The following is a 14,409-nucleotide window of genomic DNA, read 5'->3' on the forward strand; positions in this document are numbered from 1 at the left end:
TGAATCAGGTGTGCTACAAGAGGGTAGTAGCAAAATCCTGCCAAGCCCAGGAGCTCTCCAGGAGGACTGTTCGCCACCCTTGCCATACATACATAATTCCCTTTAGAAAATACTTGTAATGGGGGGTTATGATATTCTGTTTCATTGACACATCTCCCTTATGTCTTGGTTCTCCAGCTGCGTTAGAGGGCCTGTGTTCAGCCTCTGTTATCTTCCACTACCCTGGGGGAACAGCAGGGAAGGCTGCCGGACGCAAACCCAGCCTGGCACAGGGCCAGGGCCAGGCAGCTGATGCAGGGAAGAGGCATCGGCCAGGTAAGCAGCACTCCTCGCTCTCTCTGTGTGTGAGGTTGGGGGTGGTCTTCTCTGTGTTTAACTTTTTGATTGGCCAAGGAAGAACCGTGTCCGGGGTGGGGGTGGGGGGGGGGACAGACCCAGTGTTATTATTGAAAGGGATGGTCTCTGCGTGCCTTAGGGTTGAATTAGAGTTTTTTAAATAAAATGAACAGTGTGGAGATGTTTCAGGAGGTATGGGGCTCAGGGGGCTGTCTGTACGGCTGGAGAGGAGGGATTGGATGTACGGTTGTAATGTGGTGCTGGAGGGTGGATTGTGTTGTACTGTGTTGTGTAATGTGATTGTGTGGTGGTTGTGGTGGCATGCAACATTTCCTCCACAACCTAACCCATTTGTTCTGAACCTTATTTAATATCATATTTCCATTCACCGATATCTTTACTTAATATTATTAACAAGTCACTTACTTTAACCCCTTAATAACAACACATATTTTTATTTTACTTGTACATAGTTTATTACTGAAGTAATTAGCATTAGCCTACTATAGCGCGGGGATGGATGGGAAAGTCACAAGGAACCGGCTGAAAAGTGGCTTGTTTGGGGACTAACATTGCTTTCAATAACTAACTGCACTGTGTGAACCTGCATTCTCTCTCTGTGTGTCTGTCTGTTACTGTAGGGGCACAGGAGGTACTCATAGACCCAGGTATGGTATGACACTAACCGGCCAATGCCGCGTAGCTCTACTTGTAGCTAGACATCTCACCTGTGTGTGTTTTCCTGCTGTCTGTCTGTGTGGCCCATTTCCTTATTACTTGTGTTTGGTTTCATGCTTTTTATGATGACAACCTCCTAGCTTGGTCTCAGATCTGTTAGTGGTGTCTTACCAACAAAGGCCAGACAACACAAACAGATCTGGGACCAGGCTAACAACCCATTGCACTGCATCTGATTCCAACTTTGATTGTTTCCACCACTGGTAAATCAAAACAGATGTTTTTTTCCCGCCTCTTAAGGCAGGTATTGTATTTTTGTCAGCGTTAGATGTTTTGTGTTCATGCTTGATCACACCATTGACCTCTTCTTCTAGTCAATGAATAGTAACCATTTTAAAATCATGATCAAGGACATTATATCCAACACTATGTACAAGAAGAAGCACATAACCTCCTATTAGATTTCAAAAGTGATTGAAATAATAATCCAATCTAAATTACTGAAAGTAATTCAGACATGCACCAGGAGGTGGCGACGTTGCTATTGAAATCGCAGCACTGCTGATTGAGGCATCCAAGCTTTGTGAGTCTACTTCTCCTGTTGCCTCAAGTTACAATGTAGAACTGTTCAGAGTGAGACATTTCGGCCAACCTATCCGTAAGAAATACTGCAGAAATTAAGCTCTTATGTTTCCTTTTTAGGAAGTGTGTTTGGTTTTACTAAACCATTCAACCCAAGGGGTCTGTGTAAAGTGTGTAGTTCCGACCGTAGATGTAGCAATTTGCACATTTTGTCTAACACTTAATATATATAAAAATATAATGATATATACCCTATAGCAGATGCTTTTATCCGAAGCAACTTAGTAATGTGTGCATACATGTATTACGTTTGGGTGGTCCTGGGAATCGAACATGCTTTCCTGGCGTTGTAAGCGCTTCACTCTACCAACTGAGCTAGAAAGGACCACTTAGCAGATGCTTTTATCCAAAACAACTTACAGTACAGTGAGTGCATACATTTCTAGTATGTGTGTGTGTTCCCAGAGTAGTCTTATATGATTCACATGTAATGCTGTGTCATAGTGACATCGCCGCGACGCCGTTGCTAGGCAATGTTCTATCAATACTACATTTGTATTGAAATCAGATGGGTAGAGGAGAGAGAGAGATTCTCCTGCACATAATCGTTTTAGAACCATTTCAATTGAAACATTCCAAACTACTGAGCACATGATGAAATCAGCCTCAGCGTCATTTTGATCACATAACAGTGCACAGTGACCCTCAAAGGCCCTTTATTCATAGATAGATTGTTGTGTACAATGCATGGCAATCATCGAGTGTTGTCTTGATATGTCGGTGTTTGAAACGCCTGTCGATGCGGCATTAAATGTGTATGCTCAGATAGGCTATACACAGTTTGCCAGTGAGTATGTCATTGTTGTGACTTTGGCCATATGCATCACAGTAGGTTGGTGACACCTTTAATTGGGGAGAACGGGCTCGTGGTAATGGCTGGAGCAGAATCAGTGGAATGGTATCAAATACATCAAACACATGGTTTCCAGGTGTTTGATGCCATTCCATTAGCTCCGTTCCGGCCATTATTATGAGCCGTCCTCCCCTCAGCAGCCTCCACTGATATGCATGTGTGAAGGACCAAGTGGTGGATGTGTCTGATAACATTGACAATCATCCCGGTCATTTTTCCTTTTTCTCTTTCTCTCTCCTCCTTTCTCCTTTTCTCTCTCTCCCCTCCCCCATCTCTATCTCTGTCTCTTTCTCGCTCTCTATCGTTCTCCAGGTGCCCTCACAGCCAATGGGATCAGTGCAGACACCAGCAGTGAGATTGGTCGGGCCAAGAACTGCCTGAGCCCTGAGGACATCATAGAGAAATACAAGGAGGCCATCTCCTACTATGGCAAGGTATTGGAAAAGACAAGAAATAGACACACACACTATTGTATGTTCCTATCTACTTTGTTCCATCTCCTTCTGTAGCAAGGGATTGGAACAATACTTTTTCAAAAGCACTGTACGCACATCTAGCTATTTTTCAGGTTCAGGGTACAAAAAGTATACATCATAGAAAATAAACAGATACCCACACTGTTGAATGCTCCTACATGCTTTATTACATGCAATGTTTCAACAGAAGGTTCAGTGTTTGTACTTTGCAGACCAGTGCTGTTTGCAGACTATTCCATTATCCGCTATCCAGTTTGCAGTTCTCAACATCTCCACCAGGGGACAGTAGCACACTAGGTATCAGTGATGGTTGGGCGTCTGATGCAGCAGAGAGGGGCTGTGTAGCTGTGCCTGCCTGACTGGCTGTGTCCACACTGTAAACAAACTACTTACATGCTGACTACAGGAGAAAACATCTGAGTGCACTCAGATGGTCAACAGTGGAAAGCTTAGCTAGCATGACGTCACTGTCTGTTACTATTACACAAATGGAAGTGTGGGGCCATCTCAGATGCCCTATAACTCCATCAGTTGCAATTAAAAAAATAAAATACATTAGTTAATTGCATTGTTAATCTATTGATAACTATACTTACTGGTGTAGCACAGGTATGTGTTAACAAAAACAATCAAACCTTGGGGGTAAAAACACAGAGGCGTAACTTCCCAGCAGTATACCACCTCCCACTGCTGGCTTGCCTCTGAAGCTAAGCAGGATTGGTCCCTGGATGGGAGACCAGATGCTGCTGGAAGTGGTGTTGGAGGGGGACGTTGCCCTGTGTTAGTTGCCGTCTTTCGGATGGGAGGTTAAACGGGTGTCCTGACTCTCTGTGGTCACTAAAGATCCCATGGCACTTATCGTAAGAGGAGGGGTGTTAACCCTGGTGTCCTGGCTAAATTCCCAATCTGGCTCTCTTACCATCATGGCCACCTAATCATCCCCAGCTTCCAATTGGCTCATTTATCCCCCCTCCTCTCCCCTGTAACTATTCCCCAGGTCATTGCTGTAAAGGAGAATGTGTTCTCAGTCAACTTACCTGGTAAAATAAATTAAAACAAAATAATATCCCTGTAGGCCTTCGGAAATTCTGCTGTGTTTTATCTCCACTATTATAATTGGCTTCTTGCTCTGACTTCCCTTGGTCCTTTTACCTGTAACTAGTTCACTCCAAATGAAATTACATTATATATCAACACGACAGGGCTATTCAAATATTAATTGCATTTTAATAAGGAGACAATGCGGATAGGAGTGGGTGGGGGATCGCGTGTGAATGTGTGAGAGAGCACTACTGTACCTCGACTCAGGTTTCTACTTCATTAGATCTACTACTCGGGGAGAACCCGGGACTCCCCTGGAAGAACCAATGAACAAAGTAAAAATGAACGACGGAGGTTCCGTATCACCACATGGACTGTAATCAGTAATCTGATAAAGATGTCACAGAGAGAAAGTGACATGATGGAATACATCGGTTCGGATTATTACGCCAGGTGGGAAAAGCCATACTAGTCCTCACTGGTTACTTATGTTTTCCTTATGCTGGGCCTGGTCAGTTCTTATTGTCCTCTTCCTTTCTATCTCTCTCTCCCTCTCCTTCCATCCCTCTCCCAGTATAAGAATGCAGGCGTGATAGAGCTGGAGGCGTGTGTGAAGGCAGTCAGGGTGCTAGCCATTCAGAAGAGGGCCATGGAGGCCTCCGAGTTCCTCCAGAATGCTGTCTACATCAACCTGGGACAGGTAAGACCTCACCTGATATGTAGATGTACCTCCCTGTGGGGGGAACCATCATCCTGGTCTCACACACATTCTGTTAATTAGAGACCAGAGTTTTGCTTAGTCAAGTCCCATGCATAGATCTCATATTCAGGAAAAACTCTGGTCCCCAGTTGTAGTCTATAACCAGGGCCCAGCGTTTTACCTAGTCAGATCATATAGTCATGAAAGACTCCTGACACCAGAGTCTTTCTTTCTGCCAACACCCAGGTCCCATAGTCTGTTAACACCCAGGTCCCACAGTGACTGTTAACACCCAGGTCCCACAGTGACTGTTAACACCCAGGTCCCACAGTGACTGTTAACACCCAGGTCCCACAGTGACTGTTAACACCCAGGTCCCACAGTGACTGTTAACACCCAGGTCCCACAGTGACTGTTAACACCCAGGTCCCACAGTGACTGTTAACACCCAGGTCCCACAGTGACTGTTAACACCCAGGTCCCACAGTGACTGTTAACACCCCAGGCCTCATGCTCTGGCATCAGATCCTGTAGTCAGGCACCTGTCTCTGCTGCTTTCCTGTGTGATGATCACCAGAGGATCTGCCTGCCAACAGCCAGGTCACATAACACAGGAACGCTCTTCTGACAGGTGCCTGAGGCCATCCTGCAAGAAACTGAAAGCCTGCTCTATTCAGGCTCTGCTCTGTAGGCGTCTCTCTAGGAGGGAAATCTCACTCGAGTCTCAGACAGTTCTGCCAGTGTGCCACCACCTCCTTACCCACTGTGCAGTGACTGATCGTTCTCATAACCTTTCCATAGATTTGTTTTATAAATCAAATTGAACTTTTTTCAGAGATTTATTTGTGTTAACGTCAAGGATTTATTTGTGTTAACGTCAAGGATTTTCTAATAATAATATATACTATTTAGCAAATGCTTTTATCCAAAGCGACTAAATGGCATTTATTATTATATACTGCACAAAAATATAAACACAACATGCAACAATTTCAACAATTTCACTAAGTTACAGTTCATGTAAGGAAATCAGTCAATTTAAATACATTTATTAGGCACTAATCTATGGATTTCGCATGACTGGACAGGGGCGCAGCCATTGGTGGGCCTGGGAGGGCATAGGCCCACCCACCTGGGAGCCAGGCCCACCATCTGGGGAGCCAGTTTTTATCCACAAAAGGGCTTTATTACAGACAGAAATACTCCTCAGTTTCATCAACTGTCTGGGTGGCTGGTCTCAGACAATCCCGCAGGTGAAGAAGATGGATGTGGAGGTCCTGGGCTGGCGTAGTTACACGTGGTCTGCAGTTGTGAGGCCGGTTGGGCGTACTGCTAAATCCTCTAAAACGACATTGGAGGCGGCTTATGGTAGAGAAATAAACATTGAATTCTCTGGCAACAGTTCTGGTGGACATTCCTGCAGTCAGCATGCCAATTGCACGCTCACTCAAAACTTGAAACATCTGTGGCATTGTGTTGTGTGACAAAACTGCACATTTTAGAGTGGCCTTTTATTGTCACCAGCACAAGGTGCACCTGTGTAATGATCATGCTGTTTAATCAGCTTCTTGATATGCCACACCTGTCGGGTGAAGGGATTATCTTGGCAAAGGAGAAATGCTCACTAACAGGGATGTAAACAAATTTGTGCACAACATTTGAGAGAAATACGCTTTTTGTGCATATGGAACATTTCTGGGATCTTTTATTTCAGCCCATGAAACGTGGGACCAACACTTTACATGTTGCATTTATATTTTTGTTCAGTATAAATCCTTGACGATAACACAAAGTTATACAACTTATTTCCAAATGAATCTCTGGAGAAGTTCAACTTGAGTTATAAAACAAATCTGGGACAACCCGTATGTAAAATGTATGAACGCATTAATGTATGTCTGACTTAGTCATGCGTGCATACATTTTACGTACATTTTACGTGCAGTGTGTGGTATAAATAGTTTTTCAATGATCTAATAGAATCAACCAAACAACCTATTAACCAACCAACCAATGATCTCTCCTGTCTGTCTTCCCTGTTTTCTCAGCTGTCAGAGGAAGAGAAGATCCAGCGCTACAGCATCCTCTCTGAGCTCTACGACCTTATTGGTTTCCACCGTAAGTCAGCCTTCTTCAAGCGGGTAGCAGCCATGCAGTGTGTGGCCCCCACCATCCCAGAGCCTGGCTGGAGGGCCTGTTACAAGCTGCTGCTGGAGACCCTGCCTGGATACAGCCTCTCCCTCGACCCCAAAGACTTCAGCAAAGGTACCCGACTGGATATGCCTCTCCTCTGTCACAAAAGTGTCCCATACACTGTAGAGTGATCCCCTACAACTTTAGATGATCAATAAAAGACACACACACACCTCCCTGTTTCAGTAACGTCAATACTCAAAGCAAGAAATTGAATAACATTGCCTTCCCCTGCCCTGAGGTTTATTTAAAGGATCTTCTCTTCAAGAGCTCTTCTCAGGGGTAATACGTATTCAAGGCACCTCTTTGCGCAAAGAGACACACAATTGATTTGAGACCTGCACTGACCCAGGCCTTTATAAACTGCCACTCTGCCAGGCACACATACACCCGCTCTCACTCATGGTCCTCAGGATAAGCTGCTGTGCACTGCAGGCTCTTGAACCTCACCCTGCTCAACCCACTCCACCACGAGGGGTTGGAGCGTAAAAGAGACACTGACAGACAAAACAAAGATTCAGAGTCATCTGTATCTCTACTGTGACCCTCGTTCAAAGGACTCACTTGAGAAGAGTTTCTGTCAGACAGAGAGAGAGCAGTTGTTGTTGACCTCCACTTCACTTCCATGGAACAGTGAAGGGAAGAGAGAAACTATTGTGTGAGGTAGTCAAACGATTATGTTGGAGTGTAGTTGAGAGTGAAGTGTGTTTGTGTGTCTGCGACTATGGATTTCTTCCTCCATGCATTATTTTACAAAGCAAAGAAAGACTAAATATATGTTCTTCATAAGGGACCTTCTACTACGGCCAGGCCTCTGAGACCTTCAGCCTGAGGAGAGGTGTCAGGTGGGAGTTTATTGAGCTGTGAGGAGAGGAGAGCTGGCCAGGCCCCTGTTGCAGGAGGGTAACGTCAGAGAGGAAATGGGGCTTAATAGTGCATTCCAACAGGGTACAGGGCTGGCCGGCAGAGAAATGAACGAGCAAATTGGTTTTTAATTGGCTAGGGAGCCCTCTCAGTACTCTCCTCTTTACCAGGGTGAGAGGACTGTCTCTCACTCTCTCCTCTCTCTGCTCTCTATCCTCTCTTTCTCTCCCCTCTCTCTCTCTCCCTCCCTCCCTCTCTCTCTCTCTTTTAGTCTATTTGTATCTCTTTGTCTCTCTCTCTCAGTTCGGAGTAAACACTGTTTCAAAGACCACAAACTCACAAAAAAGCATTTAGCTGCCGTGCACTCTTCATGTTTAAATGACAGTAGGGGAGGACAGTAGTATAAAACATCACCTTACAGGGAACTGCTAATTCTCCTACCAGAAGGTAGTGCCTTTTGATACAGACAGTGTGTGACAGGGTGGCGTTTGTGTGTGACAGGGTGGTGTTTGTGTGTGACAGGGTGGTGTGTGTGTGTTACAGGGTGGTGTGTGTGTGTGTGTGTGTGACAGGGTGAGCGTTGTGCTGCGTGTCATTAGCATGGTGGTGCTAATTGGATTCCCAGACACCTTGAATACCGCCTCGTAAATACCACAGAATAAGACATTTAGCTGGAGGAGAGAGAGGGAGGCAGTGATGGAGAGAGTGAGAGAAAGAGGTTTTAGCACACCTTTTATTTACACTGAACAAAAATATAAACTCAACATACAACAATTTCAAAGATTTTACTGAGTTACAGTTCATATAAGGAAATCAGTCCATTGAAATAAATTCATTAGGCCCTAATCTATGGATTTCACATGACTGGGAAAACAGATATGCATCTGTTGAAAAAAAAAAATAGGAGCGTGGATCAGAAAATCAGTCAGTATCACCCTTTGCCTCATGCAGCGCGACACATCTCCTTTGCATAGAGTTGATCATGCTGTTGATTGTGGCCTGTGGAATATTGTCCCACTCCTCTTAAATGGCTGTGCGAAGTTGCTGGATATTGGTGGGAACTAGAACACACTGTCGTACACGTCAATCCACAGCATCCCAAACATGCTCAATGGGTGACATGGCCATGGAAGAACTTGGACATTTTCAGCTTCCAGGAATTCTTTACAGATCTTTGCGACATGGGGCCGTGCATTATCATGCTGAAACATGAGGTGATTGCGGCGGATGAATGACACGATAATGTGCCTCAGGATCTCGTCACGGTATCTCTCTATATGACGTTGAAGGTGTCTTATGGTAGAGCAATGAACATTACATTCTCTGGCAACAGCTCTGGTGGACATTCCTGCAGTCAGCATGCCAATTGCACGCTCCCACAAAACTTGAGACATCTGTGCCATTGTGGTGTTTGACAAAACTGCACATTTTAGTGGCCTTTTAGTGTCCCCAGCACAAGGCGCACCTGTGTAATGATCATGCTGTTTAATCTACTTCTTGATATGCCACACCTGTCAGTCAGGTGGAGGGATTATCTTGGCAAAGGAGAAATGATCACTAACAGGGATGTAAACAAATTTGTGCATAACATTTTAGAGAAATAAGCTTTTTGTGCGTATGGGACATTTCTGGGATCTTTTATTTCAGCTCATGAAACATGATGCGTTTCTATTTTTGTTCAGTGTAGCAAATATGGAGGGAATACAGAGCTCGCAGCATGCATGGAGAGAGCGAGGGAGAGAGAGAGAGCCACAGTAAAAGCCAGTGTGTCCTCCTCTCCTCTGTATTGGTGCCCTTCAGATAAGCAGCGTTAGCATCACATGATGTTAGACAGGTGGATGCTGCTATATTTAGACTGTTTAGTGGGCACTGCAGCTTCACCACGGAGGAGGAAATGGCTTAGGCTAGATTTGCATTAATATCATTTTTGCACATGACAGAAGTCAGTAGCAATGAATAACATTACATTTTTTATTTAATAATAATATCATCCCACAGTAGAGAGAACATTTTATAACGGACAAGCATCTTGGTCATGATTTTTGGAGCTCCACAGACGCTGTGGAGGGGAACAATGTATTCTTATTTACCTCTGAGTAGGCTATCCTTTTTTCCTTCTCTCCCTCTCTCTCACTTTCTCTCTCTCTCTCTGTGCACCAGCCCTGACAGCCTTGAGTATAGACTGGGGAATGGAATGTTATGTAACGCTGAGACCCATCCATGCTCCCCCTAGAACACCAGTGTAAAGCTAGCAGGTTATTAAGATGTCTTCTGCTGATGTGTTTTCCGATCTGCTGCAGAACACAACATTGAGTCAACGCCACACTGCACAGCTCACAATCACATGTTGCTCTGGTATGATAATGTTTGGATGATCTCTCTCTCCCCCTCACTCACTCACATGTATCAAATCCTACATGCCATCTCCTGCCGTTGTGCCCTTGAGCAAGGCATTTAATCCCTAAAACCAGCTCCAGCGGTGCAGTAGTGTGGCTGCCCTCTGCTCCAACCTCTGTATGTGTGTCTTTCAGAGGGGCCTGGATGGATAAAGCAGAAGACGCGTTTTAATTAATTTACATTAGACAATAAAATAATCTTCTCTCCCCCAGGTACCCACCGTGGCTGGGCGGCGGTACAGATGCGTCTGCTCCATGAGCTGGTGTACGCGTCCCGTCGTATGGGAAACCCCGGCCTGTCCGTCCGCCACCTCTCCTTTCTGCTCCAGACCATGCTGGACTTCCTCTCAGACCAAGGTCAGCCAACACACAGATACACACACACACACACACACACACACACACACACACACACACACACAGATACACACACACACACACACACACACACACACACACACACACATACACACACACACACAGATACACACACACACACACACACACACACACACAGAGACACACAGACACAGACATACACATTAGCTCCCCAAGCCTTTAGCGCAAATGACTACCGAAACCCAGACGGTCTCATTCTCTAGTGTCTTTGAGAGGGGACTCTTTCAACAATGTAAATTCGCATCCCTTAATCCCCTAGAGTCGATTTCCACAGCCCCATGGTAATCTAATTAGCATAAAAAATCCCCATAAAAATCTGTCAGTTTAAGAGATAGAGTTATCCGTTTTTTTGCATTGGATGTGTCTCAATCCACCGCATCCGACGATGTCGCACTTCTGCATCTGCGGTGAAAGGTGACAGACTCGTCACCTCCCGAGTGGCGCAGTGGTCTAAGGCACTGCATCGCAGTGCTAGCTGTGCCACTAGAGATCCTGGTTCGAATCCAGGCTCTGTCGTAGCCGGCCGCGACCGGGAAACCCATGGGGCGGCGCACAATTGGCCCAGTGTCGTCCAGGGTAGGGGAGGGAATGGCCGGCAGGGATGTAGCTCAGTTGGCAGAGCATGGCGTTTGCAACGCCAGGGTTGTGGGTTCGATTCCCACGGGGGGCCGGTATGAAAAAAAAAAAATTATGTATGCACTCACTAACTGTAAGTCGCTCTGGAAAAGAGCGTCTGCTAAATGACTAAAATGTAAATGTAAATGTAAGTCGGTACAGCCGATCTGCTACACACTAATATGACCTCTCTGTGGAAATGTGAGACTCTCATGAACATGTACATGTTTTGCTCTAGGACGTCCCCCGGTACCAGTTGAAAATATTTATGGAAGTATACAGTATATGGTGACTGTTTAGTGCCAAAAATAGGGGGTTAAATATATACAGTACCAGTCAAATGTTTGGACACACCTACTCATTCAAGGGTTTTTCTTTATTTTTACTATATTCTACATTGTAGAATAATAGTGAAGACATCAAAACTATGAAATAACACACATGGAATCATGCAGTAACCAAACAAGTGTTAAACAAATGAAAATATATTTTATATTTGAGGTTCTTCAAATAGTCACCCTTGATGACAGCTTTGCCCACTCTTGGCATTCTCTCAACCAGCTTCACCTGGAATGCTTTTCAGACAGTCTTGAAGGAGTTCCCACATATGCTGAGCACTTGTTGGCTGCTTTTCCTTCACTTTGTGGTCCGACTCATCCCAAACCATCTCAATTTGGTTGAGGTCGGGGGATTGTGGAGGCCAGGTCATCTGATGCAGCACTCTATCACTATCCTTCTTGGTAAAATAGCCCTTACACAGCCTGGAGGTGTGTTGGGTCATTGTCCTGTTGAAAAACAAATGATAGTCCCACTAAGCCCAAACCAGATGGGATGGCGTGTCGCTGCAGAATGCTGTGGTAGCCATGCTGGTTAAGTGTGCCTTGAATTCTAAATAAATCACAGACAATGTCACCAGCAAAGCACCCCCACACCATAACACATCCTCCTCCATGCTTTACGGTGGGAAATACACATGCAGAGATGATCCGTTCACCCACACTGCGTCTCATAAAAACATGGCGGTTGGAACCAAAGGACACATTTCCACCGGACTAATGTCCATTGCTCGTGTTTCTTGGCTCAAGCAGGTCTCTTCTTCTTATTGGTGTCCTTTAGTAGTGGTTTCTTTGCAGCAATTAGACCGTGGAGGCCTGATTCACACAGTCTCCTCTGAACAGTTGATGTTGAGATGTGTCTGTTGAACTCTGTAAAGCATTTCTTTGGGCTGAAATTTCTGAGGCTGGTAACTCTAATGAACTTATCCTCTGCAGCAGAGGTAACTCTGGGTCTTCCATTCCTGTGGCGGTCCTCATGAGAGCCAGTTTCACATAGTACTTGATGGTTTTTGCGACTGCACTTGAAGAAACTTTCAAAGTTCTTGAAATGTTCCATATTGACTGACCTTCATGTCTTAAAGTAATGATGGACTGTTGTTTCTCTTTGCTTATTTGAGCTGTTCTTGGACTTGGTCTTTTACGAAATAGGGCTATCTCTCCCCCCCCCCCCCCCCCCCCCCCAACTGATTGGCTCAAACTGTTATTCTACAATGTTAAAAATAGTAAAAATAAAAAAAGTAGTAGGTGTGTCCGAACTTTTGACTGGTAGTGTCTATACACACACTACCAGTCAAACGTTTTGACACACCTACTCATTCAAGCGTTTGTCTTTATTTTTACATTTTTTTACATTGTAGAATATTATATATTTATATTTATGTCATTTAGCAGACGCTCTTATCCAGAGCGACTTAGTTAGTGAGTGCATACATTCTTTTTTTTATATATACAGTGGGGAGAACAAGTATTTGATACACTGCCGATTTTGCAGGTTTTCCTACTTACAAAGCATGTAGAGGTCTGTAATTTTAATCATATGTACACTTCAACTGTGAGAGACGGAATCTAAAATAAAAATCCAGAAAATCACATTGTATGATTTTAAGTAATTAATTTGCATTTAATTGCATGACATAAGTATTTGATACATCAGAAAAGCAGAACTTAATATTTGGTACAGAAACCTTTGTTTGCAATTACAGAGATCATACGTTTCCTGTAGATCTTGACCAGGCTTGCACACACTGCAGCAGGGATTTTGGCCCACTCCTCCATACAGACCTTCTCCAGATCCTTCAGGTTTCTGGGCTGTCGCTGGGCAATACGGACTTTCAGCTCCCTCCAAAGATTTTCTATTGGGTTCAGGTCTGGAGACTGGCTAGGCCACTCCAGGACCTTGAGATGCTTCTTACGGAGCCACTCCTTAGTTGCCCTGGCTGTGTGTTTTGGGTCGTTGTCATGCTGGAAGACCCAGCCACGACCCATCTTCAATGTTCTTACTGAGGGAAGGAGGTTGTTGGCCAAGATCTCGCGATACATGGCCCCATCCATCCTCCCCTCAATACGGTGCAGTCGTCCTGTCCCCTTTGCAGAAAAGCATCCCCAAAGAATGATGTTTCCACCTCCATGCTTCACGGTTGGGATGGTGTTCTTGGGGTTGTACTCATCCTTCTTCTTCCTCCAAACACGGCAAGTGGAGTTTAGTCCAAAAAAGCTCTATTTTTGTCTCATCAGACCACATGACCTTCTCCCATTCCTCCTCTGGATCATCCAGATGGTCATTGGCAAACTTCAGACGGGCCTGGACATGCACTGGCTTGATCAGGGGGACCTTGCGTGCGCTGCAGGATTTTAATCCATGACGGCGTAGTGTGTTACTAATGGTTTTCTTTGAGACTGTGGTCCCAGCTCTCTTCAGGTCATTGACCAGGTCCTGCCGTGTAGTTCTGGGCTGATCCCTCACCTTCCTCATGATCATTGATGCCCCACGAGGTGAGATCTTGCATGGAGCCCCAGACCGAGGGTGATTGACCGTCATCTTGAACTTCTTCCATTTTCTAATAATTGCGCCAACAGTTGTTGCCTTCTCACCAAGCTGCTTGCCTATTGTCCTGTAGCCCATCCCAGCCTTGTGCAGGTCTACAATTTTATCCCTGATGTCCTTACACAGCTCTCTGGTCTTGGCCATTGTGGAGAGGTTGGAGTCTGTTTGATTGAGTGTGTGGACAGGTGTCTTTTATATAGGTAACAAGTTCAAACAGGTGCAGTTAATATAGGTAATGAGTGGAGAACAGGAGGGCTTCTTAAAGAAAAACTAACAGGTCTGTGAGAGCCGGAATTCTTACTGGTTGGTAGGTGATCAAATACTTATGTCATGCAA

At 44.9% G+C, this 14,409-nt stretch overlaps 1 protein-coding gene across 1 annotated transcript in view; it reads left to right on the forward strand.

The window, feature by feature from the left end:
* The window catches only part of trappc9 (trafficking protein particle complex subunit 9), a 321,620-nt gene that overhangs the window by 3,319 nt on the left and 303,892 nt on the right, over positions 1 to 14,409 (forward strand). Inside the window, exons 5-10 of the mRNA XM_084158560.1 lie at positions 178 to 315; positions 978 to 1,004; positions 2,822 to 2,943; positions 4,601 to 4,726; positions 6,775 to 6,991; positions 10,393 to 10,536. Of these exons, the coding sequence (XP_084014686.1) occupies positions 178 to 315; positions 978 to 1,004; positions 2,822 to 2,943; positions 4,601 to 4,726; positions 6,775 to 6,991; positions 10,393 to 10,536 (774 nt within the window). The remainder of the gene's footprint in view (positions 1 to 177; positions 316 to 977; positions 1,005 to 2,821; positions 2,944 to 4,600; positions 4,727 to 6,774; positions 6,992 to 10,392; positions 10,537 to 14,409) is intronic.

This window comes from Coregonus lavaretus (assembly GCF_964263955.1).
Source record: "Coregonus lavaretus genome assembly, chromosome: 3".
NCBI lineage: Eukaryota > Metazoa > Chordata > Actinopteri > Salmoniformes > Salmonidae > Coregonus > Coregonus lavaretus.